General features: G+C 42.6%; 1 protein-coding gene across 2 annotated transcripts in view; it reads left to right on the top strand.

The window, feature by feature from the left end:
* mon2 (MON2 homolog, regulator of endosome-to-Golgi trafficking) overlaps window positions 1–21,691 on the top strand; it is a 44,372-nt gene extending 22,681 nt beyond the window's left edge. Inside the window, exons 14-35 of one of the 2 annotated variants that reach the window (XM_069686035.1) lie at window positions 208–389; window positions 983–1,095; window positions 2,689–2,793; window positions 3,252–3,332; window positions 3,435–3,508; window positions 3,598–3,688; window positions 3,828–3,929; window positions 6,154–6,264; window positions 7,880–8,055; window positions 8,228–8,390; window positions 9,002–9,295; window positions 10,540–10,738; window positions 12,120–12,763; window positions 14,135–14,278; window positions 15,808–15,825; window positions 16,302–16,430; window positions 17,858–18,048; window positions 18,130–18,190; window positions 18,273–18,396; window positions 18,644–18,851; window positions 20,377–20,459; window positions 20,957–21,691. In XM_069686035.1, coding sequence (XP_069542136.1) covers window positions 208–389; window positions 983–1,095; window positions 2,689–2,793; window positions 3,252–3,332; window positions 3,435–3,508; window positions 3,598–3,688; window positions 3,828–3,929; window positions 6,154–6,264; window positions 7,880–8,055; window positions 8,228–8,390; window positions 9,002–9,295; window positions 10,540–10,738; window positions 12,120–12,763; window positions 14,135–14,278; window positions 15,808–15,825; window positions 16,302–16,430; window positions 17,858–18,048; window positions 18,130–18,190; window positions 18,273–18,396; window positions 18,644–18,851; window positions 20,377–20,459; window positions 20,957–21,120 — 3,457 coding nt within the window. In that variant the 3' untranslated portion in view covers window positions 21,121–21,691. The remainder of the gene's footprint in view (window positions 1–207; window positions 390–982; window positions 1,096–2,688; window positions 2,794–3,251; window positions 3,333–3,434; window positions 3,509–3,597; window positions 3,689–3,827; window positions 3,930–6,153; window positions 6,265–7,879; window positions 8,056–8,227; window positions 8,391–9,001; window positions 9,296–10,539; window positions 10,739–12,119; window positions 12,764–14,134; window positions 14,279–15,807; window positions 15,826–16,301; window positions 16,431–17,857; window positions 18,049–18,129; window positions 18,191–18,272; window positions 18,397–18,643; window positions 18,852–20,376; window positions 20,460–20,956) is intronic. The other variant, XM_069686036.1, reaches the window with a different exon arrangement.
* Window positions 21,692–25,853: the final 4,162 nt, after the last annotated feature.

Genomic DNA, 25,853 nt, shown 5'->3' with positions numbered 1-25,853 from the left:
AGGAATATACCGGTGGATGGTCTAAAAAAATCAACATACTTTGCAAGAAGAAACTCAATTTTAGCCTTAACACATCACTCACTTTCTGCTTGTTTTATCTTGAATACATGAGTCAACAGTATTTAATCACCACACACAGTGCAGAGCATCAGACTACACTCATCACCTTCTCTGTTGTTTTTCTCTCCTCTTGTCACATCTCTTCAGCACCGATGAGACAGCCACAGAGAACATCCTAAAGGCAGAGCTTACCATGGCCTCGCTGTGTGGACGTCTGGGCCTCGTGACGCCCCGAGACGCATTCATCACAGCCATCTGTAAGGCCTCTCTGCCGCCGCACTACGCCCTGACTGTTTTGAGCAGCAATGCAGCCAACCTCTCCAGCAAAGGTACGGCTCCACAATTCAGAATGCAGCTTTAAACTATGCTTTTCCTTTTGGTCTGCATGTTTGTATTCCTGCTTATATGTTGGCAGCACAAAATCCAATATATAACTGTACCACACGCAGCTAACTGTGAACATGGCCTCTGGTCATGTGTATTTGTGTTAAACTAATGAGCACATCTTATCTCCCAAAAGGTTGGACGTGCATGCTGCAAAACTGAGCTTAACATGTAAACTGTTGGCTCTCTACCTGTCCCTGTTGCCCCACTGTTATTGCTTTAATCCATAACTTTGCACTGCGGCTCCTAATTAGGAACACCAAGGAGAGTGTGTCTGGGGAATGCAAACGTACACACACAAGCACAGCTGCTCTCAAACCAACCGCTCAGACATTCTTTATTTGCATATTAGCTTGTAGAGATAAAGCCGCCAAATTGGGTCTCAACTTTCGATGGATGTTTGCCTCGGAGTTAATTAAGAAAGCTTTTCTTGCATGTCGTAAGCTCGTTACAAAACCTGTGTGTGTATGTGAGTATCACTGACTCTCAGTGAAAGACGTGACTTCTGTGTATGTGGGTGTGTGTTTGTTCTCCACAGCGTACTCGATCCAGGGCCAGAGTGTGCAGATTATCAGCCCCTCCAGTGAATCTCATCAGCAGGTGGTGGCTGTGGGCCAGCCTCTCACCGCCCAGCCCCAGGGCACTGTGGTGGTAAGGACACGCACACGAGGAGGCTGTGACATTTCAGAATTTCACTCATCTAGCAGCTTTCCAAAAACAATAAATATAAAGGTTTTATTATCAAAACAGATTATATAAACATACATTTTAAGTGCTAATCTAGAAGATTTTCATTTAAATAAACGTCTGTTAAGTCACTATATATCGCTGAATGAGGTAACACAATGGTGATTGAGCCTATGGCATTTGCAGTATTACAGACTGGGTGTCAGTGGTGACTTTCGCAGAAAAAATCACAAGCGGCGCCCAGTTAGTGACGCGTTTTCCATCATCCAGCAGTGGTTGGTCTACCAGAGAGGGTAGGCGGAGCTAAGCGGCTGCTTTTCCGCTCTCTGCAAGTGTTGTGAGTAAACAGTAATCTACTATGGCTGAACAAACAAAGAAAAGATGGATGACTACAGATACAACTTCAAAAATAAGTGAAAATCCAAAGAAAAAGAAACAAATTGGACGCTCAGATGAAGGCAAACAGTCTAAAAAGGAAAGTGACTGTCAGCGAGGAAAATCAAGAGTTACAACCGGAGCCGACCGTGGACGTCACACATGCGACACTGTCTGGATATCTGGGAAGTGTGCTCCCTCAATTACCGTTTATCACCATGTGTGCTGCCAAAGAGAACAAAACTGAGATTTTCGAGATTACCACTTTAACAGCTGCAAAATGAAAGTTAAAGTGTCGCTTTAGTGGAGGATAAATAACTTCAAATACTCTTAACAGAGCTATAGACCTGAAAACCCAAGTTAAAGACAAGACAAATCAGAGTTGAATTATAGAGCAATCCAAAAGAGGGTAGAGACAAGTCAAGACCAAGTTTACATTGGCCCTGTTTACAAGCTACTTGTGCTCGTTCAAATCTGAACAAGACTGAACAAGACACACAAGTTGTTTGACCCTGGTGTTTGAGATATATCTCAAACATTCACTGAAACATGCAATGTGTAAAAAAGCAGGCATATCTGATGTTGATTAAATCCTTCTGTGGTGTTAAACTCACATACACACATACCCTCAAATATACATAAATACAAATGCACAGAAATTACAGGGTTTTCTGTATTATTAATATGCAACATGCACAATAACTCGTTTATAATAACACCCACATAAAAAACAGACAAATCTTTCTGTCCCAAGGCACCGTTCAGGTCAGGGACAATTGTTATGAACACGTAGAGGTCAGGCATCTAAATTTCCCATGAGCGCAATAACGTTTCAAAATACACAGGCAGTGACCTTGACCCGAACATGGAATCGTTGTGCTGTAATAAGAGCTCTCCCTGTAGTAAACAAACATGTTTGAGAAGCCGCAAAGGGCCGAGGGTGGGAGTTGAACCCGAGGCTGCCACATAGAGGACTGATGCCTCTGTACATTTGATGAGTGATTTAACCTACTGGCGCCCCACTTCATGCCAGTATTGATTGTAATTTTTTATTAGACCTACAATCTAGGATTTATTTTTGTTCTGTTTAACTCATTTTTACCCGGAGTAATGTATCAACAAAATGCTTGATGACATACTAATAAAAATGTACAATAATATAACTGTCTGTCTCTTTGTCAGCTAACAGCCAAGAACATCCAGTGTATGCGAACCCTGTTGAACCTGGCTCACTGCCACGGGGCCGTGCTGGGGACCTCCTGGCAGCTGGTGCTGGCTACACTGCAGGTACTGCTGCCACCTGGTACCACATGTTTACACCTAACCACGCACACATGTATGCACACATTATGATCTAATTAGATGAGGCAAACAAGGCAGTCTACATTCTCTTTCTATGTCACAAATGCATATGAAATTCATATATTCAGCAGAAATTACATTTATAAATGCACTATTGTCTACTTGCATGTGAATTAAATGGCCTGCAAGGAAGTCCTTTTGAAACCCCATCGAGAAAATGTATGTCTTTATTGTTTGAAATGTTTTTGTGCGAGCTTTGCAACACATACTGACACAAAAAAGAGTCGAAGAATTCTTAACTCATTTGCATTCCCTCTCATTTAGGGTGAATAATTAGCATTATCAACCAGTCTTGTAGTGTACATTTCATGACCTTGTCAGTTGGTGTAGATGTCTTTTCTCCTCTCTTCAACTCCGCTCATGTTCTCACACTATTTTCCCAGCACTTAGTGTGGATCCTGGGGCTGAAGCCAGGGGTGGGTGGTGCCCTGAAGCCAGGCCGAGCTGTGGAGGGACCCAGTACAGTGAGTCTTTTTAGGCACTGTGTGTTGCACATGTTTTTTTTTATGTATGATTGTCGAAAGCGATGGACTAACTGGCTGTGATTGTGTCTTTGACCTAAACAGGTGCTGACCACAGCTGTGATGACAGACCTGCCTGTCATCTCCAACATCCTGTCCAGACTATTCGAGAGCTCACAGTAAGGGAAAGACCTTCATCTGTGAAACGAACACTGTTCATGCTTTGCATGTGTAATTTATGTATTCAATATGATTTTGTGTTATCTAGGTACCTGGATGATGTGTCCTTGCATCATTTGATCAATGCTCTCTGCTCCCTCTCACTGGAAGCCATGGAAATGGCTTATGGAAACAACAAGGTAAAGTCTTTCTGTGTTTTATTATGAGGGTAACTTATGCTTGTCATTATTAAACAATTTCACAGGACTACATGTTGACTGTGACGTACAAAGCCTCCAGCATTTATATATAGTCTCTTTTTTCTTGTCTTGGTTTCAGGAGCCATCTCTGTTTGCTGTGGCCAAGCTGCTGGAGACTGGCCTTGTCAACATGGATCGTATAGAGATCCTGTGGAGACCCCTGACTGGCCACTTATTGGAGGTCAGTTATATTTTTGGCTACAACCCACAAGGTGCAGATCATAGTCTGCACATGTAGCAGATGAACAGCTCTGTTGTATGGTATCGTTTTGTTTATATAACTGTTAAATTAGACTTTTTTAAAAAGAGCACATAAGGAATCTGACCTATTAAAAGTAAGCAAAAAAATAAATCATTGTATAAATTCTGTAAAAGTAAGTCACTTTTTCCATTGTGATGATCTAATTGGAAACATCATAGGAAAAAGTGGATCCAAACTCTTGAGGTAATGAAAGCTAACCCCTAAAAGAATGTCAAAATTGCCCCCTTCTGATAATAATGCATTTTTTTCCATGAAGTCTGGAGCACACAGAGCCCCTGAAGTTAAAATGATATGGAATTACAGAGGCACCATTTAGACAGAGCTGTAGCTCAGGGGTTTCAGCTCAGTCATAGAGGAGGAGGGTAGTTGAATTAGCTGTAGAAAGGTTGAAAGTTTTTAATGACTGTTTGATATTTTGCTAAAAGCAGAGTGAAGGGTTGTATAGTTTATGTGAGAGCCATCTGTTTCCTCTTTTTTCTTACATACATGTTAAACTTGAATCAGTAACATTTAAAATATCCAGCTGATTGCATTTAAATTAAAGTGATAATCTTGAAGATTTTCATTTAAATAAATTCAAATAAGTCACTATCTATCTCCAAATGATGTAACACAATGGTGATTGAGCCCATGGCCCACTGATGAAAGCCTTTGCTTTTGCAGTATTACACACTGGGTGTCAAAAAAATCACAAGCGGCGCCCAGTTAGTGACGCGTTTTCCATCACCCAGCAGTGGTTGGTCTGCCAGAGAGGGCAAGCGGAGCTAAGCGGCTGCTTTTCCGGTCTCTGCAAGTGTTGCGAGTAAACAGTAATCTACTATGGCTGAACAAACAAAGAAAAGATTGACGACTACAGATACAACTTCAAAAATAAGTCAAAATCCAAAGAAAAAGAAACAAACTCAACGCTCAGATGAAGGCAAACAGTCTAAAAAGGAAAGCGACCGTCAGCCAGGACAATCAAGAGTTACAACCGGAGCCAACTGTCGACATCTGGTTATCTGGGAAGTGTGCTCCCACAATTACCATTTATTGCCATCAGGTGCTGCCAAAGAGAACGAAACTGATATCTTCAAGATTATCACTTTAACATGGTTTGCATTAACAGTACTATCTAGTATCTGTAAGAGGTTTCTCCTTTTATATGTGTGTAAAAAAAAAAGTATGTTTGGAGGTTTTCTTCACAGTTTCTTTGTCTATCTCCCCTCTCTTTTGCATTCCTGTCTGTTTTGCAGAAGGTAAGCTCAGATTCACTCCTCCATAATCATTGGCTTTCCCATCTATTTTCTACGTTTTTTCCCCCCCAATCTGTTCTCTCTCCCTCTCAGTCTGGCATCAACATGTTGGAGTTGAGAGGTTGCTGTGTCAAAATGTGTCCGCAGTGCATTTCCTCCATTTTTCCTGATGCTCTTTTGCAAAATCTGCAACGTGGAGCTCTGATTGTCTCTGAAGCCGAATCTGCAGCGTGTACTTAATGCTCAGATTGAATGCTGCTTATCTGTCTTTGCAGGCTTGTTCAAATTCCAATTCTTTTATGCTTAAAAGGAAAAGTGATAATGACATCACCTTTATTCTGCAGAGATATGTAATGAAAATGATTAAGATTAAAATGTGAGGCATTGATGATCTTGCTGTTGTGAAAGCAAATTTATTAGATGGATACACATGGACCATCTGGGTTCTGGAGCTGTACTGCTACACTGACTGCTTAGTAGTCACTGTTTATGCCTGTAAACAATACAAAGTTTCCTCCTTATACAAATCCTGAAGAGATTCAGGGCCTCCCTAAAGCCCCAAGATTATTTGATGGATCACAGATAGCCTAAAATATATATGGTTTTTTGCTGGGATTTTCCAAGCAGAATACAGATTTGTACCACACTAGTGTACTTTCTCTGTTGAGCCTGGCCTCTCCATGTGCATCTATACCGTACTAGCTTTCATGATTACTGTCTGTCACAGCAAATCTTGTCATCACAGGGGATCCCAGTTTTCTATCACACAGTCGGTAGTTTTTATTTCACCCACTCGTTTCACACCCACCCACTATGACCACTGCTGGGAGCTCTAAATGGCCGCTGCATCAGATCTGTCAGTGCTTGCATGTGTATGCATTTGTGTGTCTATGTGATGTGTCCTGCAGGTCTGCCAGCACCCGAACTCCAGGATGAGAGAGTGGGGGGCTGAGGCGTTGACAGCGCTTATCAAAGCCGGTCTGGCCTACAAACACGACCCTCCTCTGGCCCAAAATCAGGTAGGTAACACGACAGGTATCTGCAGGAAAACAAGAAAAACCTGTCTAGTAGTTGTATTTATAAAATAACATGTATGAAACATACTCATTTCCACCTTGTTGCTCTTAGCCCTCCTCTATCATATGAACATTGTAGGAGAGAATTTTATAAGGTGGATGTATCGCGTCAGTACTTATTATTGGTTGTTTGTAATGGCTGACATTTGCGAAATCTCCTCCACTGTTGCCGTGTTTGTAATGGAAGATAAAAGTGTGTGCCAAATGCTTAGAACGTGGAAAACACAAATGTCACAGTCACTTACTCTTGTCACTCACAAACACAGAGTCTGTGACCTTCACCTCAGCGAGACGGATAAAGGGAACGGCACAGAGCGTATCAAAAGCAGGGCAGGAGAACTGTGGGGAGGTTAACAGAACAGCACAGAGCCATACAAATGATGGCAGTCCTGTAGAAATGCCAAGGACAGAGTCTTTATTGCCTTGTGGGCAATCTTTTATAATTGCGTGTTATTATGTAAACAGAGACTGCACACAGCCATCTAATGATGCACAATATGCAAAAAAGGAAATAAGGAATTTTGATTCAGACTCACAATAAACACTGAAAGTGACAGTGTTACAAAATAGCCATAATAATAACGGAAAATTCGGTGTTTAAGAAGCAGAGAGAGGTATTTTATTTTGTTACGGTATTTACCAAGACGATGGCGCTTTACGCTAGCTAAAGCATCGTCCCGGACGTGCGACGTCATGACCGCCAGTGCAGCCCGCAGCCGCTATCCTCAGCAATCAACGTTAACTTAGGCTGCTAGCTAGCAGGATTGCAAACTCATCATGGCGAAAACAGATGGTAGGCTGTAATTTGTGTGTGTTTTGAATGTGTTTTAAATGAAAATAAATTGAAAAAGTGTTGAAATAACTTGTATACACGTTTTTATTAATAATATATATATATATAAATCCGTTTTCCCTCTGGATGGCCCCTTAAAACTGCGTCTTATATTCCGGTGCGATTTATATCCCGGATTATACGGTATTTAATATTTATTAATAAGTTAATTACAAATTTTACAAAGTACTAACGCTGTTTAAGTGGTGCAAATTGAAGTTTTATTTTCACCATCCTCCCAAATAAATTCAGTAAAAACGATATAAAATGTGTTCTTCTCAGTATGTCACCATGCTAATCAGAGAACTTGGGTTATGCACAGTATCCATGGTTTGATTGTGTTAGAACAGATAAAGACAATTAATAAGAAACACAAATATAACCGCCTTCATTTTTAAAGGACTTTGAAATTGGCTAACTCTAAAATCATTTTAGGTATTATTCAATATGCAAGTGTAATTATCAACTGCAATCGGCAAAAATATATGTACCAGCAACCTTTGTTTCATAAAAAGTACATTTAAAATATTCTGGATAACCTTTTACAGTTAAAACTGTCTTCATTAGACTGTTCGGCTAATATATGTCCCATAAACTTGATGTAGTAAATGAGTTAAATAAAGATGACTTGTTGGAAAGCATCATTGACAAAGCAAGAATGAATCTTTTCTGATAGTTGTCTGTCAGTTATTAAATTAGTTACTATCTTCTTCTCTTAATCTCAAGCGGCTGCAACTTCTGTTGCTGAACCCTCTGAAGGAGTTGTCCAACGTGCTGCACGCAGACATCCGGCAGAAACAGCTGGAGAGTGTCCTGCAGATCCTCCAGAGCCAGGGAGACAGCCTGGGGCCCGGCTGGCCCCTCGTCTTAGGTGTCATAGGAGCCATCCGCAACGATCAAGGGTGAGAGCACGAGGCAGGAGGAGAAGATGGCCCAAGCATTCAGGGCTTTACGAGTGTTCTTGTTTTATTTATAATGCAAATATAGACTTAATGTCTATTGTAACCACAGTTCTGACTTAAGTAATTTAAGGAACTGAACGCCACCGAAGTCATGTGTCTTCTTTCCCTTCAGGGAGTCATTGATCCGAACAGCCTTCCAGTGCCTGCAGTTGGTGGTGACAGACTTCCTGCCCACAATGCCTTGCACGTGCCTCCAGATCGTAGTGGATGTAGCCGGCAGCTTCGGACTACAGAACCAGGAGCTTAACATCAGCCTCACCTCCATTGGCCTGCTGGTGAGAGAACAGATGCTTTGTCTCGTGGTCGTCGGGTCAGGTTTCCTGGAAACATTTGATCAAACGGCCTGCTTGGCTTTTTGAGGCCAACTGGAGAATAATGTGATTGAACTGGTTCATTCTAATGTGTAATTGTGTGGAACAATGAAGGTGATGCAGGGCATTGCTAACAGAGAATACTGAAGTATAATTTGTTAAAGAAACGGGGAATAACAGGAACTTCTTAGCCTACAGCATTTTTCAATATATGTCTTATGTGTGAAGGAGTGACAGGTTGGAGACTTTTCTTTTCCAATACTTTAAAAGCTGAAACATAGTATGTTTAATACGATTACACCATTATAATAAAACGTAATTCCTTGTTTTGCATTATTTTATCTAATTTAACAGCACTTAACCACTCTGTGGACATCTCATAGCTACTTTATACAGTATTCAGGACATGCAAAACCCGATATTGATCTGTGGTTTACAGGATTACTTCCCTTGGAGTGTGGCAGTTCCTGTGAGATTACTTTATGGTAATAGGATAGCAAAACTGCCAGAAGCATTTTACCAACCTTCCTCTCCTACTGGCTTCCCCCCACACTTCCTTTTTTTTTCACCCACAGTGGAACATTTCGGACTACTTCTTCCAAAGGGGCGAAGCCATCACGCAGGAGTTGGAGAGAGAGGAGGAGGCTCTGCAGAAGCAGGCCAAGGAGAAAGGAGAGACCCTGAACAGGCCCTTCCACCCCGCCCCTCCCTTTGACTGCCTGTGGTTGTGCCTGTACGCCAAGCTGGGCGAGCTATGCGTCGACCCACGGCCCGCTGTGCGAAAAAGCGCCGGGCAGACGTTGTTCTCCACCATCGCTGCCCACGGGACCCTGCTGCAGCAGCCAACGTGGCATATTGTGGTCTGGAAGGTAGCTTGCAGGAATTTGTTTTTGTCATTTCATTTAGTTATACTGGAGGAGGCTGTCATGCATATAGACTACTGTTAAAATATAGATATTTATTCTGAAGAAAGCAGTATTTCACACACAAGTCCAGCTCTAATTAACGTTTTTTTCTTTGATTCTGTGTAATATTTTAAAAGATCATAAGCTATCTTACCTTTGCATGATTACCTTACATCTGCACTTTACAGTTGAACCTTCGCTAAGCCCCACCCTTGAACGGCCACCGTCCAATCCTACGTTAGCAACCGTAACCTAGACCAGTCAAGCTTTTAGAACAAGGAGAAATGCTGAAACGGCGTACAGATGGAATCTGCAAGTCCAGCAGATATCCTCAAAGTTTAGAGGGGGGTGTCATATTTTTCAGTTTTCCGAAGCCAAAAACTTGAGAGGAGAGATGTCGGACATGGATTAAAAATTGTGGAAGACAGTCAACTGGTCTCCTCTTGCAATCCTGTCTGGCCTTCGCTACCAACACCGATGATATCAGCCCAGCCTTTATTTTACCACCCCATGGGTTGTGCCATTGTTGTGGCAAACTTGTACAGGATTTTTTTGGGCTTTCCTGTTGTGCTTTTCGGAGATCCAGTGTTTGGATCAAGCCCACGATATTCGAGCAATATCCTGACGCGCTTTAAACAAAATGTGGGATAATTTAGTTTTGCTAGCAATGGGCTTAAACATATAAAAGTTATAGGGAGTCATAACTAAACATTAGCTTCAAATAAAACACAATACTTACTTACCCTGCTGGGCAAGAACATTGTTGATCCTGTATATGATTGACCTTAACACGAATTATCAAGCCGTGGGGTGCCTGACGCTTGCATTGGGTTGTTGGATTTTTATGTCCTCTTCATTCTGAACACTCCGCTGAGAAATTATATTCTGGATGTAGCTTTTAAATGCGTGTTGTCGTCCTTTCTGTCAACTTCTCTCTGATATTTGGGAACTATTTTTCCAGCAATTTGCTATTATTTCCCTTGGAACGTCTCTCACTGTTACAGTTGAAAATGCCCTAATATTTACATGCCGGTGCGAAAGCTTGACATGCGTAGCAACAGTAACCGAGGGGTGGAGACCTAGTGAAGGGTCAATTGCTATCAATACTGAAAGATAAAAACAAGCTCAACTATCTTTGGCGCTCTGTTCTTGAAAGATTGCACTTTGTGAGATTGCAGGTTTTTGATCGATGTTGCTGTTACCACTAGGTACTGTTCCACCTGCTGGACTGCGTCAGGACGTCATCCACCACAGCCGACAAGGAGAAGATTGAGTCAGGTGGCGGAAACATCCTCATCCACCACTCACGGGACACCGCTGAGAAACAGTGGGCCGAAACGTGGGTGCTGACGCTAGCTGGGGTGGCACGCATTTTCAACACAAGGCGGTATCTCCTCCAGCAGCTAGGTGAGCCACAAGAGGTCTACTCAAACCACTGTATCTAGTGCTGTTGTACATAAGGTGGACTGTGCCGGTAAGACAGCAGCATCAGTGTTGTAAACAATGAAAATTAAGGAATTGAAATGTATTCGTAAATCTGCAGCAGAGGTCCAGAAAGGGCCCAGCTGTTCCTGAGATATTACCACACATTAAGTAATGTTAAGCCCCATTCAGACAGGATTTATATTCCTGGGAGATATGATAAAATGTGAGCTCCTCATTAACTGCACTCATCCCTCTGAACATTTATGTCAGTGCCAAATTAGAAGAGGTGACTCATAATATACAACACATTTCCAGCCTAATACACGTTAAATCATGTAGAGGAGGGCTGATCGTCCTACATACATCCTAGATGAGTAAGTGTTGCTGGTAATATAATATCACCAAATGGGATTAGAATAGTTCTGACACCAATTCCAGTATTGGAAATGCCAAGATCTGACACCATCATTTATTAGCCCTGAAAAAGTCCACTGGGAATCAAGTCGTCTTTGACGCTTCGAAACAGTGGACAACACAGCAAGTTGTGCTGTTTACAAAGTGTTTAAGTGAAGACGGACCATACAGCAATGATAGCAATCATGTCACATGCACACAGGATTTGTAGTACAGCCGTGGTTTCGCCCATTCTACATTCCTACAACACCCAGCGTGCATTGCGCCCCTCCCTCAGAACGGCTCAGCGAGAGACGCTGGAATGAAATACAACAGTTTCTCTGCAGGCAGTGGATCAGAGCGGTACATCCGAAATACAACGGGATTATATTCGGTGGATCGTCTAAAAAATCTTGGTCTGCAGTTTGCATTTCAAACCTGACGATTTTGAACGAGACATGACATCGGGGGCGGATGTCCTAGATTAAGGAAGTGTAGTTTAGCAAGCTCCCTGTAGTCTCCCCAGACTACATAAAACGTTTTTCAGGGCCCATTGGAGAAGCGGATAGCGTCCTCCAAAGGCACAGAGCCAAATTGCATTTTTTCCCCACCATAATGGCATTAGCTCCCCATAATAGCATGATAGGCCTGAGGTTGAAAATCGGCGAACTGGCCGTTTAAGGTATCATAACATCTCTATATGAGATCCCTGGGAGGATTTTTAAGGCGTAGAAATTGGGCTCATATTCATATTGACAAAGTGCATTAACAGCTAACAGTGTTAGTGGCTGATGCTCCTACAGTTCTGCTGATAGCTCCCTCCATGTGGCCTCTTTGAATTTCTGTTTGTTGCCTCATGTTGCTTTGAAACCTCACATACTAAAGGGCTAATTGTCACATTTTAATTACAGTTGACACATGCCGCTAACTGGCAGTCTCACACTCTCCCGTCATTTTGCTGTGTCTGCAGGTGATTTCTTCGAGGCCTGGGAGGTGCTGCTGAACCACATTCAGTCAGCTGCTCTCAGCAAAAACAATGAGGTCTCCCTGGCTGCCCTCAAGAGCTTTCAAGAAATCCTTCAGATAGTCACTCCTGTAAAAGACTCGGACAAAGTAGGGGATGCACTCGCTGCTATGGGTGTCCCCCCAGTGCTCATTGACCCCCTCTCAGCGTCTGGCCCCGGCAGACCCCTGGTACGTTCAGACTCGCTAGTCGAGCGGCTCACGCGATACAACGGCGCAGAGATGCAGGCCCCTCCCCCAGGGGAGGAGTCAGCCTTAGAAGACTCTGCATTGTGGTGGTCGGCGTGGAACACGTGGTATCGAACAGGAACGGACAGCACGAGGCCGCCGAGTGGCCCGACAGAGAAGTTCTCCTTCATCCCCAGCCAGCCCTTCCTCACAGCGTTGATCCAGATTTTTCCAGCTCTCTACCAGCACATAAAGGCCAACTTCAGCATGGAGGACCTAAAGAAGCTGGGGGTCATCCTCCACGGGGCCGTCTCTGTGCCTATCAGCAGCGACGCTTCGCCCTTCATCCTCCCCTCCTACACTGAGGCGGTGCTCACCAGCCTGCAGGAAGCTGTGCTCACTTCTCTGGATGTTCTACAGAAGGTAGGGCGACATGTATTGTCAGAAAACAAAAGATATAGGTACCAAATAGGGATGCCACCGGTTAATAAACTTGTGACAGCACCGGTGTTACCGATTACAACGGACCAAAATAAAAATAAAGAGTCTTCGATTATGCTCAATACCTGAGCGCTTGCTGTGATCTTCCCTTTATGTTTGAACAAAACAAATGCTTAGAAGGTTGGTTCATTTTTATTTTTTAATGAAACGCACAACAGCTATAAAACAATGCAATACTAAACATTTAAATAGGCAACAACTATGTCAGCGAGCAAGGCGGATGACGGCTTGGTGGCAGTGCATTGTGCAAAGCCTAAGCTCCAGATTTTAGGCAACGATAAACAACAAAAATCCACAGGCTTAAAAGCCTAATATTAATAATGATGATAAAAATAATAATAATAATAATAATAATAATAATAATAATGTAGAGAGTATAAAATTGGAATTAGCAAACACTATTGAACCAAACAAATAAAGGAAACAAATATGACAAGTGACCTTGCTTTGCTGCAAATCTGCGATGGAGCGGATACTGCAATTTCTAATTGTATCAACAATATACACCATAGTATTTCCAAAATAGTTTTTTTTATTTGGTGAACGTGGGAGCTATGCTGATACATGAAAATGAAATATATAATATTATTCCTATACGCCCAAAAAAGGCAAAGCGGCGGTGTGGGAGTTATGCAATCGGTGGGTGCCTGAACACCGTGTAACACCGACGACCGCGGCTAGCATAGTACCAAAGATACTTTTGACATAGGTGATACATTACGGTCAGTGCCATATAAAAAAGCATCAACATAAGAGCCAAGTGTGGTGTCTGTGGGGGTCTAAGGCTAAGGTCTAAGGTTTTGTGTAATCACAAACCCCCCCTGCTTGAATCTGGCAAGAGAGTTGTATGTCCTCCTTCTCCTTTTAAATTCATATTTCCTGTCTGCCTTTCTACTGTACTCTCTCAGAAATACACAATCATTATAGAATAATCTACAAAGACAAAGTGAAAAATGAAAGGTCAAAAATGAATTTACCCACATTGATATTGCAGAGCTGTTTGGGAGCAGCCCTAATGCTTTAAACCAGTGTTTAAACAATATATCCAAATACTACAATTAACCTTTATGGGCTGCAAATTAAAATAATTCTAAAAGAACTCCTGTCATCTTTGACATAAATACTCTTTAAGCAGTGTAGACCCTTACTCTCCCTGTCAGCCAAATAGTTACTTGTTCCCATATTCTGTTAACTAAGCCCAGGAAACAATGTGTCAGTCTGCTAAATTATGCAATGTGCAGTCCCGTGGTGGATGTCAGCAGTGTTTGTTCCTCCCTTCCCTCCCTGCTGCAGGCCATCTGTGTGGGCCCGGAGAACCTGCAGGTCATGTACCCAGCCATCTTCGAACAGCTGCTACTCTTCGTGGAGTTCTCCTGCAAGCCTCCTCAGTACGGCAGGATGGAAACCAAACACGTGGCCAATGCCAAATATAACCAGGTAGGGGGAAATTGATTTGCCCGCAGTGCTGCTTTGATTTTATTTGCAAATTCTGTGTGTTCACAGTTTGTTTCATTAAAATGTTGGACGGCGTGTTTTTCATCATTTCTCTCTTCAGACATTCTTAACGAGATCATCCCTCTTCTTTGATGTTCATGAAGCATCTGCCCCTCTCCCCTCTAGGGTCTAGTTCTTATGAAGCCCCTATTGTTGCCCTTCATGAGATTGAAAGGTTCCTATGCATCCATGCATTAGTAGCCCCAAGTCATTTCTTCCTCACATTCCCTGCGTCATGCGTCATCTTGTTGGCAGCACGCCAGAGAAATGTTTAAAGTTGTAATCTCGAAGATCTCAGTTTAGTTCTCTTTGACGGCACCTGTGGCGGTAAATGATAATGCGGGAGCACACTTCCCAGATATCCAGACAGTGTTGCATGTGTGACGTCCACGGTTGGCTCCGGTTGTAACTCTTGATTTCCCTCGCTGACGGTCGCTTTCCTTTTTAGACTGTTTGCTTCATCTGAGCGTCGAATTTGTTTCTTTTTCTTTGGATTTTGACTTATTTTTGAAGTTGTATCTGTAGTCATCCATCTTTTCTTTGTTTGTTCAGCCATAGTAGATTACTGTTTACTCGCAACACTTGCAGAGACCGGAAAAGCAGCCGCTTAGCTCCACCTACCCTCTCTGGCAGACCAACCACTGCTGGGTGATGGAAAACGCGTCACTAACTGGGCGCTGCTTGTGATTTTTTTCTGCGAAAGTCGCCACAGACACCCAGTTTGTAATACTGCAAATGCAGTGGCTTTCATCAGTGGGCCATAGGCTCAATCACCATTGTGTTACCTCATTTGGCGACAGATAGTGACTTAACAGACTTCATTATTTACATGAAAATCTTCGAGATTATTACTTTAAGTTCACACAGTTTATTCTAATTTAAAAGATCTAAAATATATTTTATTTTAAGGATACTTGGTATTCTTCAGTAGAATAGATCCATTCATAAAACCATATTAAACAAAGATTTTCACAGCCTTGTTTTGACATTAGGAGGCTTTCTTATTTATTTTCTTGAAACCTACAAAACAGCATGTGCTATACCTCCAGGGGAATGATGCTCTAACGCTGGCAGGCTGGTGCTGTTGTTATGTTAGCGCTAAACAATCCATGCCTGAAATCCTGACTGTCAGTCTGTTAGTCCTTCATGTGGGGTCCAGACTCAGCCTTGTACTGGACATTTCTGTTGATCTAAATCTGTTTAAGTAAGAGGGTCAACCTAAATCCCCGCCCTACCAAACAGATGTTTTGGGTGGTCCTTATAGGCTTGTTGGCTTTTTCTCAAGTGTTGTCAGATTGCCTCGAATGTCCTTGGTGCTAGGAGTGAGTGTTTTCCCCCTAAATCAGTCCTGATGATTGAATCCCATTTAGCCAACAACAACACTGCAAATTGGACACAACTCACGACACCAGTTTAATTGCGATCTTCTCTCATTCTGTTTCTTGGGACTACTCACTGGATAACCATTTTAGATCCAGCTGTTTGCACCGGTGAGTTCTCTCATCTCCTTCAGCCCCCTCTATAGTGTTACTAAGCTGTGCTGAGTGGTGACGACCTATCCTGTGCGGTAGATGAGATATCACGCCGCATGGTAGGCTCTCACGTCTCATCTGCGTCTCTCATTCACTCCATGCTCCCCCTCTCTGCCTGCCACTAACTGGTGGTTATGCCTCTGTGTGCACAGTCCCTGTGCAGTTTGATTTCTTTCAGTTGATTTTGTGTTTTTGGTCTTCATATGCACTCATGTGGTTCTGTTTATATTCCTTAAAGACACACTTTGTAATGACGCTCAATACTCATATAAGCCTAACAAAACTTGCTGTCCCTATAACTTTAAAGTAAATCTGTTGTAATTATACAAAGTGTGTCTTTAAAAGCTGCTTTTAATGTAACTCTGCCAAAAAAAAGGTCAAGGTCAAGGTTTTCCAATTTGTTCACTGATATCCATTCCTGTGTCGCCCTGCAGGCGGAATGGGTTGCCTTAAACTATGTGCCCTTTGCTGAGCGATCCCTGGAGGTGGTAGTGGACCTGTACCATAAAACAGCATGCCACAAAGCTGTCATCAATGAGAAAGTCCTGCAGAACATAATCAAGGTAATTTAATCACGATGTACCCTAAAGTATCAAAATAAACGTTTTTGTCGATGTCAAAGAACATAAAGGCTACAGTGGGTGTATTTTCTTTATGGATACACAGGGTTTAACAATAACTGGTGCAGTCATAAAATGTGGTTATTGAATGGCTTTCCTTGTCAAGTATGCTAAAACAGTTTATTTCATTTGCTGATAAAGACAAAGCACCATCTTAAAGCCCCCCTTCAGTGATAATAGTGTTAAACCTTGTAAACATCTCCATGTGGTGTTTTTTGATGTGCTAAAAGACATATCAGGGACAACATGAGCAGTCATCTCTCTCGTCTGCTTTTAAAATGCAGTGTACCAAGGACAGGCTGAACAACACGTTTTCAGATTGGCAGGTTTCACACGTCACAAACCTAAGGAGCCAATCCTGTTAATGGACGGGGTGACGCTATGCATATCATTATGTGTAACCTATGGCAACTTAGGCGATGCACGAGCCAGCTGCAACCGTCATCGTAATTTTTTCAAACTCACTACTGAATACTACCGTTAACGTTACTACTGCTAATGACTACATTTCAATCTAGATAAGTTTCAACAAGTTGCCACTAAACGATGGCAGAGACGTGTTTTGTTTTAATGACAGAGGGGGCGGCTGGAAATTTGCATAGTGGGCGGGGCCTATGCAGATTTGGGGGTTTTTAATGAGGGAGAAGGAGGAGATGCATTGGGAGGATTTTTACAAGGTAATTAAACATATTTTGCAGAAAAAACATATACAATATTTTATTTTAAGCAGAGCATTTTATATGTCTTAAAACATGACATGAGCTGGTCTTTAAAGCTGCTATAAATAATACTTTTATATCAACAAAGGATCACATGACTTCCTGTATCTGAAAGGGAGATTGTTGCAAGAGGAAAGCAGAGCTAAAAGTGCTCTGTGACTGCTGGATGTGTAAATACACATCTTACATGTAGCGGATGTGTTAGCCTGAGTCATTAAAACCTAACCTCTTGAAGCGGACGTGGAGTCATCCATTGTATCCAGATTCTGACACCTGCATTTAACGGCCCTTTTCCCATACTCTGTTCCTCAGGCTGAAGAGAGATAATTTGCAAAGGAACTATTAAGAATGTTCCCTTTGGACAACTCCGAATCTGGCCCCCACCCTTTTTCTCGTCTCCAAAACAAGAAGACGATACTTGTAAAATCTGAACCTTAGGGAGCCCAGCTGTTCTCTGAAAAGAGAGTAAAAAAACAGGATAGTTGTTTACTTTTTCTGGTTCATAGAATGAAACTAAAGAGGACCAACTCTCCACATTTAAGTTAATAGAAGAATGCAAGAAGCCTCCATGTTGTCCAGTTTAGTGGATTTTATCTTAAAGTCTTCCTCTTCCTTTCTTGCCATCTCTTCCTTTTTGCCTTCACCCTCCAGACTTTAAGAATGCCGCTGGGTTTGAAGTATGCCTGTCCGTCAGAGAGCACCTGGAAGCTTGCCGTGTCGTCTCTCCTCAAGGTGCTCTCAATCGGACTTCCGGTGGCACGCCAGCACGCCTCGTCTGGGAAGTTCGACACTATGTGGCCAGAGCTGGCCAATGCCTTTGAAGACTTTCTTTTTACCAAAAGGTACAAATTTAAACCGTTGTAAAGTCAACAATGCACTGTTTGAAGTTCTAATAACCCAGCTGATTGTTTTCCCCTTTCTAGCACACCTCCAGATAACCTTTCCATCCAGGAGTTTCAGAAGAACGAAGCCATTGATGTAGAGGTGAATACTTTCTCCTTTTAACAGTGTGTCGACACGATTTTCTCTGTTAGCCCACTTCAGCATTGTGCTCTCTTCTTTTTAGGTGGTCCAGCTGATCAGCACGGAGATTTTGCCGTTTGCCAATTTTATCCCCAAAGACTTTGTTGGACAGATAATGGCCATGCTCAATAGAGGCTCCATTCACTCACAGTCTCCCTCATTTACAGGTAAGATGTTCATATTGAAGCTTATAAAATGTGACTTTAGCTGTGTTGTTTACTTCTTATGGGATCATACTGCAACCATTAAGTCCTTGGGTGGTGTCAGAAATTCTTCCCTGTGGCTCATCACCAACAATGGCCCCTGTCATGTGTTGAGCCAGGCAGTAAAGCCCCGTCTGTCCACTCGTTGTAAATCACTTTGGAGAGCAGCGTCAGCGAGATGTCTGACATGTGAACGGTTTTGTCTTGACAGAGGCAGAGATCGATGTGCGGATGCGGGAGGATTTTTCTAAGGTGTGTTTCGAGACCCTGCTGCAGTTTTCCTTCAGCAACAAGGTGTCCACCCCGCAGGAGGGCTACATCTCTCGCATGGCGCTCTCTGTGCTCCTAAAGAGATCCCAGGATGTCCTCCGGCGCTACGTGGAGGATGAGAGGTTGAGCGGACGCTGCCCACTGCCCAGGTACAACCCACGATACACCTCTGGATAAAATATATGGTGCACTTCTGTCGCCCAGACATCCAGATACTGGAATTTGTTGCTCTTACCAATGAGACATTCACTATTGCAAAACCAAGACAACCTCAGCTCCAGCTATGCATCCATCATTTTTTCGTTACTGTTTTGTAAACAACACGAAACCACTTATTTATTTGACACGTTGGCACCACATTTTACGGTTGGGTGTAACTATTCAGGCTGCAATCTGGTTTTTTTTTCTTTTTAAGACACAATGGAAGTTAAATGATGCCCGAGGGGGAAATTGCGGCATTAGTACAGAAAATGACAAAGGCAGGGTGGGGGGAGTGTAGAAAAATAGGACAATTGGAATATTCACATGAATGGCACATGAGACGTCTGACGAACATTTTGACAAACAACATTTAATAAATTATGTACAATGTATGTGAATATAAACAATGAGAAAATTATGGATTGGATTGTAAAAAAACTGCAATACAATATGACAATATTCACCTTGTTAAGATTACATGAATCTCTGTGGATTTAGAGGTTTTTGTGAGGAGCATTGCATATGTGACACATGTTGAATTATAGGTTTTATTAAAGATAATGTAGGCACCACTTTTTGACAAGGTGAAAAAAATGGTGGACTTTAAAAAAGGATGATTTGCTGCACAGATTTTTTTTTACTTTCAAACACGTCGTCATCGGCCTCATAACGACAGTCCTTGTAACACATTGCCCACAAAAGCGTGCACTAACCTGATGCAGTCAGGCACATACTAGGTTTTGACCTAGTCTTGTTGAAGTTGTATCTGTAGTCATTGATCTTTTCTTTGTTTGTTCAGCCATAGTAGATTACTGTTTACTCGCAACACTTGCAGAGACCGGAAAAGCAGCCGCTTAGGTCCGCCTACCCTCTCTGACAGACCAACCACTGTCACAGTCACCAAAGACGCCCAGTCTGTAATACTAGAAATGCAAAGGCTTTCATCAGTGGGCCATAGGCTCAATCACCATTGTGTTACCTCATTCGGCGATAGATAGTGACGTAGGTAGTATGTTTAACAAATACATATTGTTAACTGTTTTTAATAAATGCAGGTTTGTAAGGCACAAACTCTCTATACGTCCTGTGATAGTGCTTAGGCAACATTGTGACTGTTTTTGCCTTTTTCTTTAACACCTCCAGGAGCTTAATATCTGACCTCATAAAGGATACAGTGAAATAAGTGCCCACTGTTTCCTGAATAGTGGAGAGAAAATTAATTTAGGTTATTATAGTCATGTAAAGTAAACTTTAAGTCTGTTTTTCCATTAACTTTCTGCACTGACTTGTTGTTTAACTGTAACAGACAAGTTTATAATTCTCCAAATAAGGATGCAGCTCTCATAACTAAAGTATTTTATGACGCTCACCCTCCTTGTTTTTTCCCCTCTATCCTCTTACTAACATCTTACATGTTTGATGCACTGAACGTCTTTGTTGCTCATGAAATGTGTTTGGTCTGTTTAATTTCAGGCAACAAGTGACAGAGATTATCTTTGTCTTGAAAGCTATCAGCACTTTGATGGATTCACTTAAAAAGACACAGCCAGAAAACGGTGAGTACCAAACTGTGTCGAGCATGAAAGAGATCGTGTAAAGAGGTAACACAAAGAAAAAAACTTCATAGAACACAATAATGCCACCGTATCTGTCGTCTATTCACTTCACATAAATGTGTCAGAGTACAGTTGGGACCGTTTTTCAAATGAGTTTTATCTCCAATCTGGGAGAAGTGTTTATGTTTCCAGCAAGGTCAATTACAAGATTTTTTTTTTAACCACTATAGATTAAAAAGAGACATTGTGAGATTACGTTTTTGAAGTGCCCTTCAAGATGTTTGCATTCCATCGCCCTTTATTCAGAGCAAAACTCATTTCCTCGCGCCTGTGGGAATTTTATTAAGAAAATGATTTCTCTGATTGCTTCTCTAACAATTTATATTCTCCTCTTCCTCTCCCTCCCATCCCCGCTCCTCCTTCTGTTTCTTATTTTCCTTTGTTCTTCCTGTTCCTTCTTTGTTTGTTCCTGCGATTCTGTTGTTTACGGCCTGCAGTGGATGGCAACACATGGGCTCAAGTGATTGCCCTGTACCCCACGCTGGTAGAGTGCATTACGTGCTCGTCGTCTGAGGTGAGCTCAGCCCTGAAGGAGGCCCTGGGGCCCTTCAAAGACTTTATGCAGCCGCCCGTCTCCAGAGTTCAGAACGGAGAGTCCTGACCGGGCTCGCTCACATGAGCTCTTTGTTTTTTATAATGAAGAAATCTTGAATGTGTCTTCTCGACCCACGTGCTTTACGAGTGCACGGACATGAGCTCCACGTGAGCCCCATCTTACGGTGACATGAAGCAACCCCTCGATGAACAAGAGATTCAAGGCCCGCTCGGACCACGTTGACGACCCTGACCTTCATACGCTTCATCGTATGCTTCTCATGTGAGCTGAAAACGCCTCTGCCCCCCCCTCCATTCTCATTCAGACTGGCTGCACTCTTGTGTTATCTACAGAGATTAAAAATAATTGCAGTGTTGCCTCTGGGTTTAGTTTGTTTTTTTTCTCCTGACGAGGCCGAGTCGATGTACAGTGTGTGGTGATAGTGTTGATGATGTAATTAAGAAAAAAATGCAAAAACTGGGGCTTTATCGATCTTAAAGACTTTTGCAACATTTTCAACAGTGAGGATTTTATGCAAGAAAACAAATCTTACTGTAACATTCCATGTCATCTTAGCCAGCCATCTGAGAAGGGATGTACTTGTCTGTATAAAATAAATGGGACAGTTCTACAATCAGCTCTGTGCTTTGTGTGTGCTCAGTTACAATTCACAGTAAGGTCCTTATTGTACCTTACGCAAATGCATTATTAATCTGATGATCCTTGATAAAAGACGTCTCAAGGGAACAGATTTATTTATGTGCGTTATCACACTTGAGTTTGTTTTCATAATTTGAATCAGCCTGGATGACCCTGCAACATTCCCTCTAATTAATCTGGCCTCTTTCGGTATCATCCTTATTAAAATATCATCACCACTTTAGGCGTAAAAATGTATTTCAATTCATAGCAGGCATTTCCATAATTGAAATACAAACTGTTATATAATGTAAAACAAGCAATGAAATGTGGCTACAACACCTTTTGCCTGCAGGTGGCGCAAGTGTTTAAATTGCAGCAGTTACATGTTCTGTCCTGTAGGCGGCGACATTGAAGTGACTTCATTGGCTGGTTGCATCTCCAGCCTGCTTGTTCTATAGGATACTTTGCATTTGTGGAACTGGGGCTCGTTTAATCTAAAAAACGGCATGCTGTGTTTTGCTACAGTTTCCAGGTTTGACAACGTTTTCCCCCCAAAGATTTGTCAAATGATGTGCAAAGGACTTTGAGGTAAGTATTCTCTTGTTTTCAGAGACGTGTATAGAAAAAGCAGCACATTAAAAAGGCATTACGCTTTTTTGTTTTTACACAAAATAAACAACAGGCTGGTAAATGCACCATTGTTTCCGTTGTGGAGAACGTCCAGCCTGCTAAACTTGAGTCAGTAGCTGTTTCCCAATCCAGGGGCTGCATCCTACGAAGCGTGTATTTGAAGGCTGATTGTGTCACTGCGGCACGTCAAAGGCTGTCCCAATTTGAAGGCTCCTTCAGATGCGGACGAAAAATGCGTCCTTCTCCCGGGACACAAAGGATCCATCGAGTACATCCTTTACAACGTATCCGGAATTTCATTGCGCAGCAATTCAAACGAGATGGTGAACTCTTAGGGCCCGATCAGACAGAACGCGATTTAGCAGCTGGGGGCGGCTTTTTTGTCATTGTTTTCAATGAGAGCTTTTTGCCAATAAGTGCCCCGCGTTTTTCCGCTTTGTGCGTCTCGTTTTGAGGAAATGCTCTGAACGCCTCGAGTTGAAAAAACTTCAACTCAAATCAGAAAACCCCCCCAGGTAATGGGCGTTTTTTCTCATTGTCCAATCGGATGAAAGGAGAGGCGGGCCTTCTGTCATTTTACAATATAACGGTTAGGTTAATGACAGCTAATAATTCGGTGGTTGCCTAAACAACAGTAGAAAAAAAGGCGCAGCGAGCAGCTTTTTTTTTAACCTTGGACCAATTATCTTTAAAAGAATAGGTTAAGTTACATGAAATTAGTTATGCTAGCTAGTTAGCCCACTAGCTACCTGTTGCTAGGCTATCTATAAATAGAAATCCTTTTAGTATTATTTTAGATTAAATGATTTATTTATTCCCAAATCCTACCAAACGAACTCCAGATCATTCAGCACTACACATAATGGACATGGGACATGCATGCCCACATAACAAACCCACACACTCTACTTTGCCACACAGTTAGCAAACTTAAACTGCCCACAGTCCGTATCCATTCGGTTGACTGTGTGCTGTCAATTCAAGCTAGCAACTCCAGCCTGGGAGAAACATGACGCCCGTTAAGTGGGAAAAATACAGGAAGAAATACACAAGGGACTGGTAAAGTGAAAATGTAATCAAAGAAAGGATAGGACGTGTGGCTGGAGATAATACAAAAGCTTTATGTCGGTACTGTACAACCAAGATCGCAGGGGGTGAGAGGAGTTGTCCATGATGGATGCCGGTTTTGATAGCATCCTACACTCAACCACCTCTATGACCGTCTGAGTTTAATTAATCTGTATTTTATAATGCATTTGGCAATGATAGCAATGCTGTTAGACTATAAAAGCAGTGTATATGGTGTGACAGGGGTACATTTTGAGTTCTAGTATTGGGCTGGTTTTCTTGGCCGTTGGGCTGGTTTTGATTGGCCATTGGGCTGGTTTTGTCAAACAGACCTGGCAACCCTGAATCTTCGTTGTTTCTTTACGCTTTAGCGGTCTACACAGGCTGTGAATGGCACATGCTCTGCAGACAGCCTCCTTCGAAGGCTGCTGCCCCTGGATTGAGACACAGCTATTGAGTTTGTGACTGTGAAACAGGCCAGCTGTATCAAATATTTCAGACTAAATAACAAGTATATTTATTTATGAAGAGTGTGCTAGATACCTAGAATTAGTTATTTGTAATGATTGAGAATTCACCTACTCTTATTGTGAAATATTTAAATATATATTATTACCGTTGTGTGTCCCTCAAGGGCATTAGAAAGGAATATTTTAATGTCTTTAATGGACACATTGTTTTATCCCCCAAATACCAGCACACCATATTAATTTGGTATTAAGGTGTTATTATTATTATATATTATTTCCCAGTGTTTATATTTGATTTAAATTTTAGGTCGAAGGCCATTTTAGAGAGACACTGAGGCTCTCTCGGTCTGTGGTATTTTACAGTATGAGTGTCAACACTGAGCAGTAGGTGGTGTTGTAGTGAGAGCAGGGAAACCTCTGCAATGGAAAACACCTCTTTACTCTTCATATTGTTGTGCTCAGCGCCTACACACGACATTACACAGTCCTCACTCTCTGTGTAAGCCGTGCGGACCGCTCTGCTTCCTCCCTGTGTCCCTGCGGAGGCCCCCGAGCCTGCGTTTCGGATCATCCACTAGGTCATATGAGGGGAAAGGACCGGTTTGTGGTTTGCATTGAAGAAAGGGAGGAAGAAGAAGAGGGGGGAGGAGGAGGAGGAGGAGAGCGGAGCGGAGGGAGCAGGTCTGCTTGGGCGGGGTTTCCCTCATATTTCAAGTCTGCACAGAAGAGGAGGGAAGCGGGAGAGGACGGACCAGCTCCGGCTGCATGGGAATGTCGACACGGACGGTGCATTTCTTCAGCTTCTCGGCATTTTTCTTTCCTTAAAATGTCCTTTGTTTCCCGTGTTTCTCTCGCCTTTTTTACCACGCACTGGCTGAGGTAGTAGTTTGTGCTGTTGGTTGGGTTGTGACACTGCCCGCTATGGAGATGACTGCGCAAGCTACTGCCTTGCTAGTGCTGGTGCCTTCACTTCAGCCGAGGTGAAAAACAGCCCTTCTGCTTTCATCGCTGTTACACGGTTAAAACAGGTAATGCATACCGCTAGTGTCGCAGCTCTGTTGTATTTGAAGCTGTAATTTACTGCTTTTAAATGGCTTTTGGTTACGTTATTGCATTTTAAGCTGAAGCCTTTAAAGAACTGTATTACGTTTCATCCAATAAAATAGTGAATGTTTTTTGGGGAAAAGCCACTTTGTTGTATGCAGTTTTATTTTAACGCCGCCTCACTAACATGCATTCGTTTTCTATTGGTGCCGTCTTTTTTGCAGGGTGGAGGCAAACGCTTGTATATTTTAGATGGGATCAGATATGCACGTTTTCTTATATTTGTACGCACATTTTAAAACCCAAGAGGGAGTCGATATCTGCTATGGATTTGCATAGTTTTCCAGCACCTCAGGCGGAGTGGGCTGTGTAGAAAGCATGTAGGTCAACTGTACTGTTGCTATGAGGAGAGGAGTGACGTGGCTCCTGCTGCCCACAGAGGTATCCTACAATGCATCTGCTCTGAGACACCCAAGCTGGCTTTATGGCTCGTCCTTTGTTGATAATGCTGCATACCATCACACACTGGAGCAGATAGTGTGCGTGCGTGTGTTTTTCCCTGCACATAAACACCTCTTCTGTGCAGGCCAGAGCTCAGACATAAATCTGTGCAGCACTGTTGGCTTTAATAATCTGATTATTATGCTAAATCTGGATGCCTCAGTACTTAAACTCTATGGTATGCACAGACAGGCGCACCACATGACCTAACCCCCACAGGCGTCTCAGCAGCGGTGTCCTCACTGAGCTCTGTGAGCTGAGCGCTGATGTGGGTCATGCTGTTGTGACTTAACCTTTGAAATCCTCTCTCTGCTGCCCAGCAGCATCTGGTTTGCTCTGTATCACATTAGTATGGGCAGTCAGGGGTCTCGTGGTGGGGGTTGGGGGTGGGGGAATGGGTAATGAGCTTTGATTGGCTGCAGGGCCAGGCAGCGTGCCCTGGTC

This window comes from Semicossyphus pulcher, unplaced genomic scaffold (genome assembly GCF_022749685.1).
Source record: "Semicossyphus pulcher isolate SPU_LCO1_2020_fin unplaced genomic scaffold, fSemPul1.0.p SCAF_8, whole genome shotgun sequence".
NCBI lineage: Eukaryota > Metazoa > Chordata > Actinopteri > Labriformes > Labridae > Semicossyphus > Semicossyphus pulcher.
The sequence above is the reverse complement of the archived record's forward strand: the minus strand, read 5'-3'. Positions and strand labels throughout refer to the sequence as shown.